At 36.1% G+C, this 21,047-nt stretch overlaps 2 protein-coding genes across 5 annotated transcripts in view; both read left to right on the forward strand.

The window, feature by feature from the left end:
- LOC135692416 (monocarboxylate transporter 4) overlaps positions 1-2,699 on the forward strand; it is a 64,009-nt gene extending 61,310 nt beyond the window's left edge. For both annotated transcript variants that reach the window (XM_065210525.2, XM_065210524.2), the window contains exons 3-5: positions 547-854; positions 1,411-1,780; positions 2,338-2,699. In XM_065210525.2, the coding sequence (XP_065066597.2) occupies positions 547-854; positions 1,411-1,780; positions 2,338-2,567 (908 nt within the window). In that variant the 3' untranslated portion in view covers positions 2,568-2,699. The remainder of the gene's footprint in view (positions 1-546; positions 855-1,410; positions 1,781-2,337) is intronic.
- Positions 2,700-3,120: 421 nt separating this feature from the next.
- LOC135692413 (uncharacterized) lies at positions 3,121-20,953 on the forward strand. 3 transcript variants are annotated; one of them, XM_065210520.2, is made up of 13 exons: positions 3,121-3,668; positions 3,741-5,388; positions 7,905-8,069; positions 8,319-8,579; positions 10,106-10,219; positions 10,371-10,451; positions 11,140-11,241; positions 12,960-13,055; positions 13,660-13,785; positions 14,706-14,816; positions 16,180-16,284; positions 17,366-17,458; positions 18,579-20,953. In XM_065210520.2, the coding sequence occupies exons 2-13, from the start codon at positions 4,968-4,970 to the stop codon at positions 18,722-18,724; spliced, it is 1,821 nt and encodes a 606-aa protein (XP_065066592.2). In that variant the 5' UTR covers positions 3,121-3,668; positions 3,741-4,967; the 3' UTR covers positions 18,725-20,953. The 3 variants fall into 3 exon arrangements, with proteins under 3 accessions (XP_065066592.2, XP_065066593.2, XP_065066594.2); XM_065210522.2 differs by lacking the exon at positions 3,121-3,668 and having other exon boundaries at positions 5,252-6,805; XM_065210521.2 differs by lacking the exon at positions 8,319-8,579 and having other exon boundaries at positions 3,121-5,388.
- Positions 20,954-21,047: the final 94 nt, after the last annotated feature.

Raw genomic sequence — 21,047 nt, forward strand, 5'->3', positions numbered from 1 at the left:
AACAAGAGAGAAGATGGGTCAATTCAAAATCCAACCAAGATGGTTCATAGTTATTGAAATTATCGATGTTGTCAATATCTTATTTCACTAAACTCTTTAGCAATGTAAACATTTTGCCTCCTATAAACATTTTGCCCCCAATGTAAACATTTCGAGGAGGGTGTGAACAAAACAAAACACAGAAAATTTGCCTTTTAGTTTACTGTCGATTGAGAGCTGGTACCTGTCCTTTCGTGAGCTAAGAGTAAAGTCACTCAATAGCAAGTTGTAGGGGGTGAAAGCAAAGATACTTTAAATGACTTTTTCCATAGTCAAATTTAGGGACGCCCGAGCATTGGAGCGCCCAGGGGCATACGGAGGAGTCTGCCTCCTTGCCCTCTCAGAATTTAGCTATTTTGATGGCGTTTTGCCCTTTTTCTTGGCGCTTTGTCTCTCCTGCCCTACAACTCTTCCTTCATCTTGGCTCACATTGCTTTTTCAAAAAGTATATTTTCGTAGTTTAATTCACTTACCATTCCATGAAAAAGCAGGCAATTTGTTCCGTAGGTCTACTGACAGGTGGATCTGTGATCAGCCAAATTGGCCTCACGTATCTAGTCATTGGACTACTGGACAATTTCGGTTGGCAGCGGACTCTCCAAATACTTGGTGCTATGCTTTCAGTAATTTGTATTCTTGCCGCGCTAACATACATCCCGATGAATTCCGGACCAGAGACAGCGGCGGACCAAAACCTACGAAAGAAGTCAGGCTTTAAAGAATATCTTTCGCTGTTGAAGAACAAGCGTTTTGTTGCATTCCTGGTTGCTAATATTGTGGCAGGTTTTTCGTACTGTGTCACGAGCGTGCATCAGGCAAGTAAAGGTAATATTAAAATCAAAATTATTCATTTCCACTCTACCGATATCTGTTATTCGGGTAAGGGGTCCATAAGGCTACCCAATGGATGTTTTGATGAAGAGGCACAACTTTTGGCCAACAACAATGCAATTTTGAAGCCAACTCCAGAAACATATCTACTCGTATTCTACCATTGATATTAAGGACCTGGTAACTAATTTTGTAAATTAGGAGGCTGACCAATACGCGGTTGATTTGCAAAGATAGTGTAAACCACTTTTAAATCATGCAAAAGTATGGCAATTTGGTTGAAAAGTGGAAGTGCTACCTCACTATCCTGATTGACACTGCCCCTGTCAAAAACAATCTGCATATCGAGAGCAGCTACTGTTTGTTAGCCCGCTAAAATGACTAATATTCAATGACTAATAAGAAACAATCTTATATTTAACAAGATTTTCTTTGTAGAAATAGCCAGAGATATATCCTAATGTTTGCAAGCCATCAAAGAAATATGTTTTATGAAAAGCTAACCGTCTTGAATTATATGCAACGTCTTTGCACTTTTAGGTCCAATTTGCTGTGGAACTTGGCGTACCACGTGGTATATCAAAGCAATTCCCTGTGTTCAGTGCGTCTGGTAATGCACTTGGACGCCTGGTTTGCGGACTTGCGCTAAATGTATTTGTCCAGAACAAGATAAGATTTTACCAAGTAGCGTTGTTTACAGGCGGCCTGGTTTCGGTTGTCAGCTCATTACTGACCAGCCAGGCTCAGTTGATTGCCTACATCTGGCTTTATTCATTCCTTGAAGGAACATTTAACACTGCTGTTCCTGTAACAATCAGAAGTCTAGTCGGTCTGAATGCAGCAGCTCACGCATACTCGTTGACAATGACCGCTGTCGCACTTCCAGTTATGCTTGGACCACCTCTCCTAGGTAAAATTTGCACTCACTTTTACTTAATACCAGTTCTTCCATTCACACAAATTTTCTGGATACCACAAGGAATAAAATGTTTTTCTTTCTGAACATAAAGGAACTAAATGAAGACAATGCTTGTTGAGCAAAAGATAACATTTTTAAGTGTAAGGAGAACCCATAGTTTACACAATTTCCCCAAGACCTTAAACAGCTGTTCAAGAATTCAAAGTATACGCTTTGGTGTATACAGCAGGGCGGTTCTAAGTTGCTACTTCAAGTTTCACGCTTAATGCGATCATCAGGCAACTTTTGAAACTACTCTCTCTATGGGTATTGTTTTATTGATTTGGAGATTTGCATGAGATTTGTTTGGAGTAGCAACTTAGAACCGTCACGATTTAAACATGAAAAGCGTGTACAGTTCTACCTAAATGGCATCGAGTATTTGACCGGTAAACAGTAATTTTCAAACCAAAAAAGAATTAACCATTATTCAGATACTCTCTTATTGGTGCCTGAGGCAGGTTGTTTGCAGTTTGCTGGCGTTTTTTTATGGTTTTTTTCCTTAACAGGTTATATTGTTGATGTGACGAAAGATTACAAAGCATTTTTCTTTGTTGCTGGAGTACCAAACTTGCTGGCATCAATGACTCTGATGTCATTAGGATGCATAAAAGAGAACAATGAAAATGTAGACAAGGAGGTTATAAACGAAATCAAAAGTGACAAAGGAAGTGAAGAAACAATTTTAGATAAAAATGACGAAATAAAGAATTTATTGCTTTTAGAGACACCAGTTTAAATATCTACAAAAGATATGTTCTATGTGGTTAGTAATCCTCTAGGTAATATTTTTATCTTTGTTAAAGTGTTTGTAGAATTTAGCTACAAGTATTGACTAATTCTTCAATGAATAAAGTTAGAAGACTAAGAACCTGCAATGTTTACTTGCATAAAGCCTAGTTCAACACACATGCGATGTATCGGTAGAATTCTTTTTGCTTACGAGACAGAAAAGTGAAAGGCTCAGAAATGAGCCCCGAGGAGCTGCATATCACAGTCTCAAGTAGTAGACGATTCAATAAGTAAAGAATGTGATTTTTAGTCGCATCATCTGCTTGGTAGCTACAATGGCCGCCAAAAGTAGCTGGAGCACCGCGATTGTTCTCGTAATAAATGCATATTTTTCAGTTCATTTCCCTATTTCAAGCAGACGGATCCCCCCCCCCCCCTTAAACAATGTTGGGAAGGAAGATAAACATGTCGCTAAACATCGGTTACATAATATACGCTCCAACGTACATATGTTGTCATTTTCTAGTCGGAATCCAAAATTGTATATCGAGGGAGGGGAGACGTTTAGTAGGAAAGATGAAGGGACTGTTCCAACACTTTTGGTGGTCATTTTAGGTTTATGTTAAAGTCCTTGGTTTTCCACGCTAAATTACTTGACGGAGTTTCATAAATTTCACAAAAATTCGTTTTCCTAACTCTCTTACCTAATTTCGTGAATTTTTTGTAAGCAAGTACTAAGATTTCAAATAGATTTTGAAATAAAAATTTAAGATTATGTTTTGCGGTTGACTGCAAAAAAGTACTTAAATGCTCACTTGCATAAGAATTTTCCCTGAGAAAATGATGCCGAATAATTTTTTCTAGCTTCTAAAAAAAATACAAAGATAAATACGTAAGGTTAAACAATAAGAGTACATTGCAAAATGAAGCAGTACACCGGTTGAAAGGATTGCACCGAAACTGAGCAAATTGTTTTAGTCAGTGTAAGTTCTTTTCCTGATAAGATGGCAATTATTTTTTATTGACAGGTAACCACGGGGTGAGTCCATCATTTGCTTGCAAGAAAAAGTATGTTTGCAAGCAGACGTAGGTTGGTAAGATATCGTATGTTTGAAACCAAACACATGTTTGTAAGATATCGTATGTTTGAAAGCAAACGCATGTTTGTAAGATGTCGTAGGTTTGTAAGAAAACGCATGTTTGTAAGCAAAAGTTCGTTTGTAAGTTGTGATCGAAGGTATGATTGTAAAAATGTAATGGAAAAGGAAACATCCTCATGCATGTAATTAGGATCTTGAGTGAGAGCATTTCATTGTTCCAACAGGACTCTACAAAAAGTTACCGTAATGTTTTGACAATCAGAATATGTCCTTGAACGCGTCTGATGTCGTAAGTGATACATGAAATGAGCAAAAATAAAGCGCTTTTCCGCCTGTCGTTTGCCTAGTTCTTTGCATTTTGTGTTGGTAGTTGACCCTACGTTAACAGTTAGCTTCATAATAAATGTATTAATATTCACATTTTGGTGAAGAAATATCGCCAATTGTGCTGAACATTGTTATGGTTGTGAATTCTGGTTGATTATAACTGGTTTTTTCCTTTTTTTAACGGCTTGTGAGATTCAGAAATTACGCATAAATTAATTTTGGTAAAAATAATTTGCGTGTTTATCAAAACCATTTTCAAATTTTGTATCGTCAAAAAGTTGTAAAATAAAATCTATGCAAAATTTCTTCGCTTGGTGACAATTGAGCTTATGGGAAACGCAAAATGTCTGATGCGCTTGAGTGACGTTCTTTGTGACGTGTTACAAACGTTGGGTTATGAAAGGTATTAGACGACTAATTGTTAATTGATGACGCAACTCGTCACCAGTCCTTTTATAAAAACAATATATTTTCTGGCGATTAACTACCAGACTGAGTTTCAAGCAGTAGATGCTGTTAATTATCAGGTTAGTTGTTTTTAATTCAGTCTTTTAACATTATATCGATATTTGGAATTCTTGCTTGGACTTTCCTTTTAACACGTTGAAGCATTAAATGGTATGCCACGTTACTTCAGAGAAACGCGACTTTGTGTGTTACAAGGCCTAATTGAGCTTTAAGACTAAGATACGCTTACAAGAAAAGGGGTTTTAGCACTTCTAGTTATGTTTATCCTCAACATTATGCGAAATATTTTAAGTATATAGATATTTCTCCCGATCGAAATTTCTTGTACTTTGGCAATATTTTCATTCGCTACATTGTCTTGATAACGGGCTACTCTTGAAACGTCGTTTTCTTAATTTCGCTTATTTTCCTCGTACAATATCAAGTTATTTTAAAGTCATATTGTTACATTATATTGTAAGACACACACGTTGGTATATTTATGGATACTATTTTTGAACTTCCTTAAAATTATGTTATCATTTGATCACGGCTCTGAAGATGCTGTGGATAAAACTGCAATGGCTGGAAAAACAGACAGACGAGTAACAATTACTACTAGCCATCCAACTGACGAGAAGAAACAAAAAGGTTTGTTGGACAGCAAGCACAGGTCACAATCGCTGGCATTACGTCATCATAACTCACCGAAGCAGTCCTTACTTGGCAGTCTTAATGAGGACAGATTCTCTGAAGATTTTGAAGAGGCAAATAGCGAAAGAGAAACCTCACGAAGTTTCAGAGGATTATCAAAACACTTAGATGAGAATGGTTCGGTGAACTTTGCAGAGGAAGAGTATGATGAAGAGCTGGATTATCATGGATTTAACAAGGAGCTTGTGGACTGGTCTAAACATCTGCAGAGGATCCATGCGAAAAAGGCAGAGAAAAAATGTAAGATTTATATTCTTATATTTTTTTGCTTCTGATTTAACGATTTTGGCTTTATTGATTATCGTAACAATGATAAAGAGCTTGTTATGATCCAGATATTTTTGATGTGACAATTAAAAATCTTGTATTATACTGTTGTGAAAACATTCATATTGGATAGAGTGGTGATGGCAGGATGGTAATCACCCCTTTCTTCCTATACAAGAGTCGGTTATTGAAATAAGAGAGCAATGATGAACTATTGTTGTGACTCTGCAGTACGAGGTTGGCTGAGAATTCACATGATAGTCAAGAATTGTTTATTACAGCCAAAAAATCATTTAGAGAATCTGAAAACTCGTATAATGCTACCTAAATAGTCAGTTACCAAAAGCAAAATCTTGCTTACTCTTTTTCTGTAAAAACACAGTATTTTAGTTAGAGTGAAAAGTATAGTTTGAGTAATATAGAAAATATATAGTTGTAAACTTTTCTGTACTAGAAAGCTAAGTAATGCTAAGCCTCGTTATGAAACGTTCCCTTGGCACCATCTAGAAATTCTGATTTCGTCCCTGAGAAAAAAGCTGCCTGTATAATAAAAAAGGTCAGGAATGGCGCCAAAAAAAATGCTGGGGGGCTGTAATGTCAGAGTGCTTCACCCACAAAGATGTAATATAACACCATTTCCACTGTGGTAATTCTAGTTCAAAAAATGAAAAAAAATGAAAAAAATCATACAATGAAAAAAAATTACGAAGTGGAAGTTATGAAAGTGCCGACATTGCTTAAATTTGTTTAAAAATTGAAGTGCCGCCGGGGAGGGCTCAATGAATTTTTTGGGGGGCTCCTGCACCTCCGGTGGCGCCATCCCTGAAAAGGTGCTAGTTCTTTGCGCTAGTTGTTATAGAAGTTGTTATTGACATGACGTCATGGCTCCTATAAATTATCACGATGGTAAAAACGGACCATAAAACACAGCGAGTTACCAAAAAATCTCTTATTTCACATTCACGAATCTAAGATAGTGCGAGCCCTTGGTATTTCAGGCCATCTTACATATATTGAGTCGGAATTATTTAATTTGCAAATCAAAGGTTTACTTTCGTATTGTTACAATCATGTACATGAAACACGTCGATTTCATTCCGTTAATGGCAGTTCTTCAAATGATGCTAATTTAATTCAAAACACATGAATATGTTAAGTGTGGTGAAATGTATCTCTATTTTATGATTCTTTGCCTTCGTCAATAATGGATGACTTTTAGCCACAAAAACACGAAATTGATGTTAAATTAAATCACAGAACAATCATAGGCTTTTAGTAGAGATGCAATTAAGGCTAAAGCTTTCTACGTAACACGAAATGTTTCGAAGAAATTCACGTTTTGAATGATGTGAAGTATATATGGCAATGGACAGGGTTGTGACATTGAAAAGTAAGTTAAGTTAGCAGATGTATTTTATAGGGAATTGTTTGTTTGGTCATAATTGAAATGATTTTATACTTTGTTGAAAATACTAGTAACATCTGCACACTCATTTATCAACAGCTCGAATAATAATAATTATTTTCTCAAATGCTAGGGACACTGTAACGTTTAAGTTTCAAATTTGAGTGACACTGTAATATTTTCGTTCAAATTGGATGAACCTAAGGTGTAGCAGCCTCCTCTAGTTACCAGAAATGATTTTGAATTCCATTTCCATGTCCTTGATTCATTAACTATACCAGCTTCTAAAAACCAACCATACTGCTATCATTGAATCTATCAACATTATGAAGAGTGTCGCGAAAACAACTTTCTAAAACTGATGAAACTTTGTGAATGTATTTAAGAAATTTGTACTAGAATTGTAGCCTTAAAAGCCATTGTTTAAAAACACTCATAATTTTTTGATGTTGAAACGATGCAGCTTCCAACATGATTGGAATGAGATCAGATGTTGTTCGTAGGCAAACTAAGACTGTAGCTTAAACTACTCCTTGCCATGCTCGATACGACAAGAATGATTCTGGACCACTATGCTAACTACCAGCCTACTGTTTCTAACAGTTATCAGATGAAGCCAAAAAGCAACACAACCAGGGTGATAATGATACTCACACTCCCAGGTCTCACTATTCTATATTTCCTGACACTTGATTAAATCACATGTCCACTATAGGGGCTATTGCCGCCTAGTTATTATGTTAAAAAGCCCCCCTCCCCCGGAAAGGCCCAAAATTTATCATATATCATATAATTTTTTTAATTTCCGCTGCTTAGGAAGTTTGGTTCATGGGGAGGTTGAAATAATTTTATACTAGTTCACAAAGACACTCCAAAGCTGTTTCATGACGTAATTTTTTTTACATGAATACACTATTACATACAACAACAGAGCCACCCCGTAGTTTCTCCCCAGTTCACTTGAACACCTCTTGTGGCCATCATCAGTTTAATAGCTCTAGTTTGAAGGTTCTGAAAGACATTTTCTAGTTTCTAAAGATTTATGAACATTAAATATTGTTTAATGTCTTTTTGGCCCTATTAGGTGAGAGAACTCCAATGGGTGAATATATCATACTACAAGATGGCAAACCGTTGACGCAGCAAGCACTTGCAACACCAGGACCATCCGACTACAGTCCCAAAGTAGGACTAAGCAAGCCTTCAGCTCCACATTACTCTATTGTGGGTAAAACCAAACATAACCAAGGTATGAATGTAGTGCATTTGATTGGCTAGTTATGACACAACAAGGCTTCTCATTGGCTTCTGACGAACATGTGACTGTTTTGAGGACGATATTGCGAATACTTTGTTTATCTTGTTGATTTTTATTTCTTGACCATATACTGCGAGAGTTAAAATAACAAATATGGTATCGATTCCCATAGAGAAAAAGTTGACGACTCTATGGGAAGTACCTAACTATAACCGAGCCTACTTTGCTTCTTTTTTACAGAACAAAACTTTCCTGGTCCTAGCAAATACCAAACAGGCACTGACCTAATTTGGAAAAACAAAACAATAACTGTGAAAGGTAAAGGCACTATGGTTAGCGTGAAACAAGATAGAGGAGACTGGGACGAGTCCGTTGGTCCTGCTACTTACTACGTCAAACATGGAAATCTCGGTTCCGCTGCGCCAAAGCACGCCATCGGCATGAAAGGGGTTTTCTGTAGTGGTCCGCCGGATTCGCTCGTTCAACCAGTTGATACACGAGGTGCGTGTGCATATATAACGAATCGCATTTGCAATCATGGCCCTATAACTTGACTCGTGGATAATTTAATTTTCCAAATTCGTAAACAAAATTTTTTTCTTCATAATTATCAAATATTTTTTACTACGTTCTCCTAAGTGTCCAGTAAAGATTGAAACTGCGTCGCTCTATCGGGCAGGGTCTGCATATTGTGGTATGCGGGAGAAAAATTCATGCTGTAATGAAATTTTAACAGAATTCATAAGCCACTTTGTGTTGCTCAATCCTGACTTGCATTAACTTGGTCAGTTTTTTGTGGACACCAACTGAAGATAAAAAAATCAAAAAGGTCTTCTAGATTATAATTTTTGTATGTTATTATTCGCTTCCTAGATTCTGAAGGTACTTTTAGGACAATGATCATTCCTCTTGATGTGACCACACCTTGTGATTCCCATGCCTAGAATAACAGAGAGCTGGTTTCTTTCTTCCTCTGAAAAAGATTATTCATCTTCTCTATAGTGTGATGGCATAGCATAGAACCCTTAAATAGCTACAACGTTGTCAATCTTAGAACAATGACCTAACTTTTAATCTTACTGCGATCTCACCAACAGTATCAAAAGCTTTTTCTTGAATTCGTTCCTTAAATTTTGTTAAACACGTTCTCTCACAATACCAAAATGACGCATCTTAAACCAACTGTAGTATTCAGATATCATCTTTCCGATGGAAAAAGAAAGTTTTGCGGAAAACCTTCAGCTGGAAATTTTAATCCAGATACCAATACGGACATCTGCTTTACGGTTCTAGAGGTCTTTTGATGAAAAATTTCTTGATGTAGAAGATAACACTTGTGGTGTGGTTTCGACAATCATTTAAGAGGTCTACGAGTATCTCAAAACAGACATTAAAATCAAATGTTGAACAATTTAAGTCTCGCTTCGCACATTTTTCTTAAAAAACAAGGCTGCAAGTTTGCAGCTAACCATTTTGCTTTCAATACGCTAACTGGTTTCTAAATTTTGCCTTAAATTAAACTTATGTTTCACACGCAGCTCAGAGTAGAAAATTGGTTAACTATGTTCCACGTGAAATCACGAGCGACTAAAGCACGTCCATGTGCTTTGTGAATGATAAACAAATAACCAGTCAAAAAAGCAGCATTTCTATAGAAAATCTATCAAAAATGTCTGAAAACACATTTTTCCAATAATATAAATTATTCATGATTTTATGTGAAGTTTAAAGAGATTGTTATAAAGAGAGTTGAAAAATAAACAGTGCTAATTATATAATTATATAAGATGAAATCATCATTTATCATTTGGTAGAAACAGGTCTTCATGATAGTATTTTTAGATGAATAGGCTGAGAATAAACGTTCAGTTTTTCAGTATTTTTTAAGTATAATATTATTGCATATCAGAATGATAATCAGGTAGATACTCGAAGAATGGATGCCGAACCTAGCTCCAAAACCACCTCAACACGACGATAAAGTTCCTTTATCGTTTAATTACAGTATTACCTTATCTATATTGCAGGCTTTAGTACGCCAGGTCCTGCCGAATACCACCCAAAACTAGCTTATTGGGGTGACAGAATGGAAAAGTCCTTTGGATTATCACCGAAGAAGAGAGAACCAAAATCTTTACCAGGTAGGCGACATTTTTTTACTGAACATATAGCCAAGTAATAGCAAAATCTTCTATGAAAATGAGGAGTTGGTTTTTTTTAAACATTTTCCTATCTTTTGAAGTTTGCAAATGTCAGCTGATCAAGAAATTGTACCACAAACTGTCTTTTTAGGCCCAGCAGAGTACAATATATCCAGAGATCGAACTCATGGTCCATCATATTCATTTGGCACAAGACTCAAGGAAAACATCGGTACCAACTTTATTCACGATTTGTCTTCTGTCCCATTTTATAAGACACTTAATTAGGGAAAGAAATTTGATTGTGACTCGAAACTGACTTTTAAAAACCAAGCATATTGATATTTTAAGTTGGTTTTTGATTACCTTTTACCGTCATTGAATTAAAACCATGATCTCTTTTATAAAATTTAAGTAGCAACAATTATCATCAGAACCGTAGTTCCAAAACCTTTGGGTATACTTTCAAGGCCTACAGATGCTAGAGAGATGGAGCTAAAACGTGATTAACGATAAATATTAAAATTGTAAATAATTTATGGTTTTCTACATTTTTTTAGCATATGTTAAATGTGTAACTAGAACATTACAGGTACACAAATAAAAGGTATTTCGGAATCAGGACCGACTCTTCCATTTTATCATTGCGTTTTGGACCATTTGTTTCAATCATATGGCCAAGATGTTGAAATCAAAGGCGTAGAGCTGTGGATGGTCAAGGGGAGTTAGCCCCCTACTTGATGCGGAAAAGTAGCCCCTTTTCATTTTATTTTTGTGTAAAATTTTCATCTGGACCCCTCTGCTCTTTCCATAATCTCTATAATTTACACTTCTGTATAAAAATTATTTCTCTGTTATAGTTTTCCATACGTAAACAATGACGTCCGTCAAATCTTGTCTGGTCACTTTGTGTTTATCAGTTACAGGATCACATACACCGGGGCCTGGTGCCTACCAAATCGGAACGACAATAGGAAAATCCGTGGCGAAATCAATAGCTGGACGCCAGATCTTCAAAAATAGTAATGTATCTTAATATATTTCCCCGAAACAAACTCTTTTTGCTTGTGAGCAAAAATTGATACAATAAAATAACGATTTTGTACAAAAAATATAAGTACGACGTGTACATTCGCTGTGAACTTTGTGTGCTTCCTAAATGTTGTTTCTTGAAAATGCAGAACAAAGCTCAGCTCCATTTGTTATCTTTTTGCTTGTGCCTTAGCCAAAAATATTCCTCAAGCCTTCAGGACACATAACACGAAATATAGGAAAAGACATACACGACTCTGAGCTTCGCATATCGACGTGCCAAGGTTCAAAAAGCTTTATGATTTCCTTTGCAATTTTTCAGTTTGAATGTATTTTCGTTATTCTTGGCGTAAAATATTTTGTGCCAGAAACTCAATCCCCTCCCATTTGAAGATGGTTGTACCGCTGTGCCGCTGTAGCAAATTTTGAACTTTGAATCTTTTTATTAAAAGTACAAGAGAAAGCTAAGAAGCGCACTAAGAATTCTGTTGTTGTTTCATTTACTCTATGTCATGTCTTAGAATTTTAAAACTAAACTTGAAGCAGTTGACGATCATTCTGTTTTTGCCTTTTAATGAAGCAAAAATTTAGGAATCACACAAAGCTCACAGCAAATGTATGTCTTCCGGTAGTTATTTTTAGCCATGTTAATAAAATAACCGTAGATTGATTGCAAGGACGGAAAAACTTATACAAGAATTGTGTCAATGCAAATTAAATTTTGTTCCAGCTTTTTGCTTCAAACTTTTTTTTATTTTGCCAAATCAATTGATTTTCAAGACTTTTAATTAGCAATTAATTTTAAAATTTGAGATTAACACTTAGGAAAGAATTGAAAGGATGTTTGCAAATTTACTTACCCAGAAAGAAGGATTTTGTCTTGTCCTCAACGATAGTCTTATCCTAAAAATAGAAAAATTGTTTATTTTTCGTTTGAATTATTGAAATCAAATGGAGATATTAGTAACATTTGAACTACTGCCCTAAAAAATGGGGAGGAATAGAATTGGGGACACCAAAGATATCAGAGAATTAAGTTTAAAGAAAATACGAAATAAGTTTGTTTGACCCTTATGCATTTTTATTGATTTTGTATAAGCAAGAAAGTCATCATTGGCTTAATAAGGGGAATTTCAGACTGCATAGTTAAAGTAATTTAAAAGGACTCCAGGTTCTGAAGATACGTTTTATATAAACAGTGAGGATGTAATATATCAAACTGTTGTTGTTATCGACCATGTCCTCCCCCCCTTCCAACAATTCTTGTGTGCTCTAATGTTAACCATTATTCCAAGATGAAAGGCTATGCGATAAACAGAGGGGCAACCCCCACCCTTTAAGGTACATGAACACTTAAATAGAACACCTACCCCATTTCTCAACCCCTGACCTCATCATGAGAACCTTCTCGGGGCTCCATCCTTTTGACAATCTAGGCTAAGCCCTTCATCTCCACTATCAACATCTTTTTATGTTTTAAGAATGGAAGCCATGTAAAACAAAGGTTTTGCAAACGCTGGATATGCTTTGGAGTGACAAAAGTGTTTTCTGAAACATACGTTTGCTCATTGGTTTTCGTTTTTTAAAAAATAATTAGGAAAGCTTGTAACCAGGCTTCTTGATAAAATTACTAACAATAATTTGTGTGTACACAGTTGTATTTTTACCTAAAATGCCCCTCTTAACACGGTACTTGTTTCTTTTTTAGATGACAACCGCCCAAGCCCAAATACGTATATACTGCCTAGTTCATTTGGCAAGACTAATATGCTCACGATGACTTATCGTCCCTTTGAAACTGCCGGTAATGTTGCTCTATATATTCTAATAACGAAAACATTGCATTTATAAAATCTTAAGATATTTTCCATCGAGTTCTTTCGGACCCTTATTCTGACGTTCTATGCTCTGAGAAGTGTCAGACGAAAAAGCTTTTAGTAGTGTGTTGTGAAATGTTTTATTTTTTCAAAGCCATTTTAAAGTTCTGTACCGCATAAAATCTTATGCTCAGGATGGAGACTCAGTGGATAAGGGAAATGATATATTCAAAAATGGTGTAGTAAAAGTATAAACACAAAACGAATCGATTAATAGGCCGAAAGAGCTGGAAACGTTTAATGGCTATATTGAATTGCTTGGGGAAGACCATTTTTGCAAAATGATTATGATCTTCTCCTAATAGAAAATTTTAGATTTTGTAACCTTCAGATTTTTCTCGTGTTTTTTAGATTTAGAATCGTTTCAATCTTCATATGTCATTTAATAGACTTAATATAACCAATTTTAACGATGTATTTGGTAAGAATTGAAGTTAACAGGAGTAAAATCTTGGACATAGTTATTCCCTAATCGAAACCGTAGTAGGCCTTCACGAAATGAATGTCCTAAGAACCTTTGATGTTTTTCAGTGGAAGCCAGTCCAGGCCCGGCGGAGTATGAGCCAAGAAACGAGAATCTGCGCAAAGGGCCTGAATTCACCTGCGGGCGCCGTTGTCGGTTGAGTTACCCTGATGTTTTGCATCACTGGGATCAAGGTATAGCCTCATCAGCAAAGACTATCTCGTATACCAATATGCCATGCTATCCTAATTGTTTAATCTAATGTTCTTTTTAGAACTTTAATTACTCTAAACGTCATGTTTTAATTATCTTTGGTCAAGGAAAAACCATCTTATTGGCAACATCTAAAATAGATTCCACAAAACCATCTGGACCGAAAATAGGGCGAAGCTAGAGAAAATTGTATTTAGGGGGTGGTCGGTGGTGTAGATCCCCCTGAAAACAATTGATCCCGGATTTGTTGATAAATCTCAACTCACAGATGGGTCCGTTGGTAATGATACAATGTGATCAAACTGCTTCTTGTTAAACTTATGCTCTTTAGAGTTATCTTAAAATACAGCGACAATCTTTTAGGCAGTAACTAGGTACAAAATACGTATAAATCTGTTTATATTCGAAATTTAAGACATACGTATAAAAAGAGCAATATGTAAAGAAACTTTGAATCTAAACTGTCTTTGTTTTGCAAAGCGATGCTATCAAATTCAGTATTATCAGTTTCAGATCACAAGTTGGCTATAGCTCTGGCTAAGCCCATGGACCGACCTCTTCAAAAGTTTTCTAATTCATATATAGTGGTTGAAAACTGTTTAGTGGACTGAAATACAAGTTCTTGTGATTTTTTTCTGTTTCTAATGCCTGATGACGGAGGCAGAATAGAAGCAACTGTTATTTTCACACAGAGCAATTTCAGATTCTCCTTATAATTAAAAGCAGGCGAATGACTATCAACTTGGAGAAAACATCTGCCTTGCCTGCTTCAAAACCTATGTTTCGGGAAGGTCATATCGAGCAAAAAGACTCTCTAATGCGTCTGAAAGATGACTCTCTTTGCAAAATTGAATAACAGTGTCGAAACTAAATGCAAATTTTGTTTTTTTTTATATTTTAGCTCGCAATTTAAACCCAGATGTCAGTCCACTCTCATACAATCCAAACCGCGACTTTTCCAAGAACGATAAGCCCACCTACTCTATTGGAAAAAGATTTAAGGAAAAAAATGGTAAGTTTGTCATAGACAATCTCGGAGTTCGCGACGCCATGATGGAATTCTATTGTTCTATAGCTAGTTCCAATCTCCCAGGTTGGGCAAACCAGCGGGAAATTTTTGGTAGATAGAGGCTACTCTTCTAGAGGCTTGCCTTTAGAATAAAGGAAAGTACTTTTGGCATGAAAATCTGAATTTCGTTGATTAGCAATGGACTTTGTTTGAGGAACAGAGAAATTGACAGATCTCCATGATATAGGCCACCATTGTATTCACTTCACTTTTGGCCTCACTCATGTCATGGCGTTGCGAACTCTAAGATTGTCTATTAAAAAATTTCGTACTTGTAAGGATATTCTTGATTCTATATCTAAGATCATTAACGTCCTCTTTTTATTTCTCATTAAAGACTCTTAGTATAGTATATATGAAGCATAGTTAAATCTAATGATTATGGTGAAGTAGAAAATATCAGCATCGATAATTTTGACAAACAATGTTTTCTAATCAATGCTGTCATGATTATCTTCATGTTACGTGGTCGTGGTGGTAAGTGGACCATAATAAAAATTGATGACAGAGGAATACCTCAAATAAAATTGATTCAGCTATTTTCTTTGGTTTTTTATCCAGCTTATTCGATGCAGCAGATAACCAAAATCAAATCCATAGTTACAAAAAATTGACATCACTACCACACCTAAGAGCACTAATTTCCAAAAGTATCTTTTCTACCTTTGTCTTCCGAATTTCATTACATATCCATAGATTTCCTAGATCAGCAGCTTCTCATATCAAAGTTTTGCTTGTCAAATCAATTATCCGAAAATAACCCTTGGCTTTCTGCATGTTAACTCTAACCTATAAAACCAACTTTTGCCTCCCCCTCCCTTCTCCCCAATCTGTAATATGCTCCGCGGTACCCTCTTTATATTCAAATACCGAGTAATGACACCAGCCAGTAAGGGATCTGAAATGGCAAGCAGTAATATTAAATTAATTATTTTCGCTTGGTTGAATAACAATCGAACATTTCGTAGAGAATTTACTGTTTCTTTATATATTTTTATTTATTTACTTATTCATTGATTAATATATTTACTTTTTCGCTCATTTTTTAAATGCTTGTACATCTGTTGATTAGCTAGTTATGGAATTAGTTAACTAATAAATCAATTGATTGATTTGGTTACTATTTATTTACTTATTTATTCATTTATTTATTCATCTATTAATCTATTTACCCATCTAGAAAGATGCACCCCGACAAAGATTTTAAAATTCGCAAAACACACTGCTGTTATACTGCGATAAGCGTACTCTTTCATTCAAATCAGGTCACGCCATAACTTTAGTCTTCCTTGTTTCTTTTTCTTAGCGGACAGTCCCGGACCAGCATCCTATAACGTAAGTGTCGCCAAACAGCAAAAGGGAACAAAACAACCTTCCTTTTCAATAGGAAAGAGAATCGAGAAGAATATTGGTAAGATTGCTTTATGAAAGATTCTTTTCGACGATATGGTCAGGGCCACCGAGAGGAAGACAAAAGGGGCAAGTTGCCTCAGGGCCTCGAGGTCAAGGGGTCTCATAGAGTAATGAATTTAATTTTAAAATACAATTTATAAAAATTAACAAAATTTTGCCTGATAATAAAAGTAAGAAATTTTAAACGAATTGATTAATTTAAGCTAATATAAAGGGTGTGGTACAAGAATCAGAGGAAGACCAAGACACCGGTGGACAGAAAACATCAAGGCACTGGTGGGTACTTCCCTAGTGGAATGCATTCGCCAGTCGCCAAACAGAATTGGGTGGGGTGATATAATTGAAAGATGCAAACACAGTCATGGTGGCTGAATGACTGACTGACTGAAAGGGTGTGGTCACAAAACCTCTCGGCGGCCTTGGATATGGCACTTATTTTTATGCTCACCTCTCATGGTCCACTTTTTTTTAATAGTAGCTCTCTAAGACATAGGAATTGATAAACCTTTAAATATTTTTTATTAATGAAATCTACAAAAAGTTAAGAAACTATATACTAATCCGATAATCAAAAGCCACCACAGCGGATGAGCGCATGCGTAATGAGCTGTCAATTATTTATAACATTGGTCTTTAAGCCCAGGTCATTCAATTTACGGTGGTCGCACGTTTTGATGCAGAATTTTGACGGGTCTCTAGACACTTTGCTACTACCTCAAGTGTTGAATTGTCTAAAAAGTAAGGGTCAGGTAATGGATTGTCTAAACAAATGAATTTCACGTCTACAGAAAGAAATGTCTCCATGTTTATATGTAATCGAAGTTACTGCTGTGGTGGTCTATCTTAAAATAATCGATGTCGCATAGGCTGATCAGTATACACTTTGTTGTATAGAATAGGGAGGGTAAAAATTGCACTGTGGGCTTTTCGCTCAATGCGATCATGTCAGGCCACTGTTTTTATTTGTCCTCAAGATATGTTTAGAATTTAATTGTTTTCAGCGTTAAAAAATACTGATAACATTGAACAAATTTGAAATGTTGACCTCGAATGATTTTCCTTTCTGAATGCTTTTTCAGTCAAAGATGGACCAGGGCCAGCTGCGTACTATCCAGAACCGAAAATTAATGGGCCAAGCTACAGCATGAGTGGATGGAATGTGAAAAAACGAGGTAACTGTTCTAAACATATATAAAAAGCGATAGACATGGTGTGGATGAGTACCCCCTTGTCCATGCTGAAAAGTTTCAAATCTTGCTTTCGGGGTACTTTTGCCAGAACCTTGTTGTTACTTTCATAAATTTTAAAATTCCTGCCCAAGCTCTCACAAATAAAAATACTCACTTGTATAATATGGACAAAAAATTTTAGCGAAATAACCGACTTTTCCAATTCTTCGCCAAAACTGTTGTATCTGTCTGGAACTTTGAAAAATAAACCTACATTTGGCAGGAAGAAGGCTTGAGTTGTTTTCAGATGCTTGTAGTGCTTTAGAAATAAAAATTTCTTAGACTCTACAAATCAAATTTTTTCAGAATTCAAATTTCCTATGCTTAATATTGCTTTTTAAGCTCGTATGTTTTCATCGATATCTAGGTTTTAATTTTAGAATAGCAAAATAGTCTTGCATACCTTTTCAAAACACGTTTTGCTGTTCAGCACACGCACACACACACGAGCTACATGAGAGAACGGCGTACGTCAATTCAGCCATCTTTCTTATCTAGAGGATTATTGAAGGTGTACCACTGCAAGACATATGTCTGTTCCCAACGGTTCTCGATTAAATCCATCTTTAAACAGAATCTTGCAGCATTTCCTATGACCATATGGCCTAAGAAGTGGGTTTTCTTTAAGATAACGAAAACGTGGTCCGAGTGAATCTAATGTAGATTTCTCAAGAGAATATGCTAGACAATGGGTTCTAGAATGCATTGTTTTCGAAACTCTAGAGAGTACATGTGATCAAGTTTTGAAGCAACAAAATAAACGGCAGAGTTGATAAAACATAACAAGTAAAGCTATCAAAAAACTCCTGTAAGTCTAGAAGCTCCTCGAGAATCAAAAATAAATTAGTTTAAAGAATAGATAAAACTTAAATAAAGATAAAGAAGAATTTAAAACTATAATTTGCCCCGATATGAATACAGTACCTTTCCTCTGTTGGCATTTCCTAATGGCTCAATAAACCTGGTAACTGGATTTCATTAATGAAAATAGCTTCTCGGAGTTAGCATTCAAGAAGTGGTTCGCCATTTTTCGCTTTCTTAATTATTTATCTTATCCTTTCAGTAATATCGAGTCACCCGGCTGCAAACGCGTACACTGTTGGAAGCAATCAAACACGAAAAGGTTTGGGTAAAGGACCATCCGTGACCCTAAAAGGAAGGCCTAGTCCATTTCTTTATTCTGGATTTAGTAGGCCAATACAAGCATGAAGAATCCGCTCAGAATATTTTTGTTAAGAAACAGATATATTATCTTTAAACTTTGAGTTGGAATGAAACCTGCTATGGCATTATTTGTTAAAAATGAGAACTGGCATGACAAAATGATGTTATTTCTGGTACAAAGTATTTCTTGAGTTATGTCACATGTTGAGAAATTGACCTAATAAATTATTAATTTAAACAATATTAAATGACCGACGAACTGAATTCTCTTTAAAATGTTTATAATCTTTGGAAAAGAGAGCAGTCAGATGAATTAATTGTTTCGCTTTTGCAAACTTCTAAATATTCTGCGAAATGGAACAGGAGAAACGGGACAAGGTGTCAAAGCAAGGCATATACGGAACAGTTTATTGTATACACGACTTTAGTTGATGTCTTTGTGCAAGTTGTTTCTTTGTACAAATATACAAAATGTATTGGACCGACCCTTAGGTTATATTCTCTCCAAACAAACTTGGTAATGCCTTTTCTCCATTTTATTGAGTAGACTTAATAGGCAGATTTAGAAATTCCCCTTTTTGACATTTTTATGTGCCTAGAATCGTGAAGCTAGAGATATTTTTCTAAGTTAGTTAAATTATGACGTAAGTCTGACGTCATTCGAGTCTCTTTTTGAGCTTCTCAGAATGCAAATAAGAAGCTCTCAACGATTGTTTGCCAATAGTGCGTATAGTGAACTAATCAGTTCAAAGCAAATACTCGAGAAACAGCCGAAGCACTAGGCCAAAGTCAATTAACATCGATGGGCAATAAATGAATAAGGCGCAAAATGATCAAAACAAACTAGAATCATGGTATGAATGTAAACAGGTCGTATGGAAATGAACTCAACGCGATAATTTTACTTGTTAAAACCCAGTGGTTGCTTTCGCAAGCTACTTTAAGGCCCTTTTGACTGTATATGATTCTCGAGTAAGCAAGCAGCTCACAGCGAAAGAGAGACGAACATTGTTCGCTATAGTGTGATCAATTAGATTCGTTTTTTCCGTTTTCCTCAAAAACGGGCAACTATTTAGCCTAAAAACCTAATGCATTCCTTAATTTTGCAATTGAAACCGTCCTATCATGCTCTATACAACAGTGAAGTCATTATTGCATCTCATTTGACACGAGAGGCACTTTAAAAGAGGGTCCATTGGTGTATTCCAGCGACGTGGAGTGTTTGTAAGCTAGAAACCTTCGACTCATGGGTCGCATTATGAATTTTGGCCATTTTGGTAGCGGTGTACTTGCATTTATCAGAATAGAAACGGATTAAAAGATAGGAGTTCAGAGCGTGATATTGGAAAAATGCGATTCGGCAATTTCAACAAATTTCAACAAAAAAACTAGTGGCATTATACAGCTCACGTACTCAGCCGCACATGTCCAGCAGTTTTCGAGACAGCTGTTTCTTCACATCCCAAAAGATGCCGCTAATTGCATTGATGCCGCTCCGCTCTCCAGATGCTTCGTTCTCCAGTTCTCTGACCGAAAATAGACATAACGTAAAAACTGACATCAGAATACCTGACCTAGATTAACTGTGACAAAAATAAAAATTTCGTCGTTTCAAGTGGTATTGAATGTTGAAATACCCTTTGATTTTGATTATGACATCAGGCCGTAACTGAGTCAAAAATTATCCGCATTGAAAAACGTTTTCATTTCTGAAAAATAATGAATGATAAGTGAAGGCTTCTGTAGATTAACATTTCAATTCGTCCCGCTCACTGTCGGCGCAAAAAGTTCTACAGCACGGCAGTATCGACGCAAGACAATCCTGATCCTTGGCAATGGCGGCACAAGCTACTAGGCCATGTCTATTTAACTGTGGGGACAAACAAATTTAGGCCATGCCAAATTTACTACCAAAAAACGCCATTTCACCAACAGGGAGTGCCAATTTTACTAATAGGTGGCGCCCATCAATCATTTTTGGACACGTAGCAATCGCGCTACAAAAATGCGTTGCAAAATATTACCCTTCTTTCAACATTTTCACATCAACATGCCCCCCAGATATTTCACAGAATAAAGAACTCGAGCAGATGAAATAACCTTTTTTTTTTAATTCCGGGTCAGTAACAACAAATTTATATTATGATTTATTCGACCTTTTGTTATCTGCATATCAGCCATAATTACACTTTAACACTTCAACATTTACATATCTACAGTGAACTCATCAATCAAGAGGCATTATCTTCCAATGATGGAAAAATATGGTAGCCGCATCAGAGGGTAGGAGAAGAGGGATTTTTCCGTTACTTAGGGGGAGCTGTACCCTTGTTATTAGGGGTAGATGACGATTGCCGCTGAATCTTTC

Source organism: Rhopilema esculentum, chromosome 3 (genome assembly GCF_057945365.1).
Source record: "Rhopilema esculentum isolate cy_ngs chromosome 3, ASM5794536v1, whole genome shotgun sequence".
NCBI classification, from domain to species: domain Eukaryota; kingdom Metazoa; phylum Cnidaria; class Scyphozoa; order Rhizostomeae; family Rhizostomatidae; genus Rhopilema; species Rhopilema esculentum.

Coding starts and splice junctions, on each gene's coding strand:
- LOC135692413 (XM_065210520.2), top strand. CDS start 4,968: ATGTTATCATTTGATCACGGCTCTGAAGATGCTGTGGATAAAACTGCA. Junction 8,070..8,318: donor TAAAACCAAACATAACCAAG/GTATGAATGTAG, acceptor TCTTTTTTACAG/AACAAAACTTTCCTGGTCCT. Junction 11,242..12,959: donor ACGCCAGATCTTCAAAAATA/GTAATGTATCTT, acceptor TTTCTTTTTTAG/ATGACAACCGCCCAAGCCCA.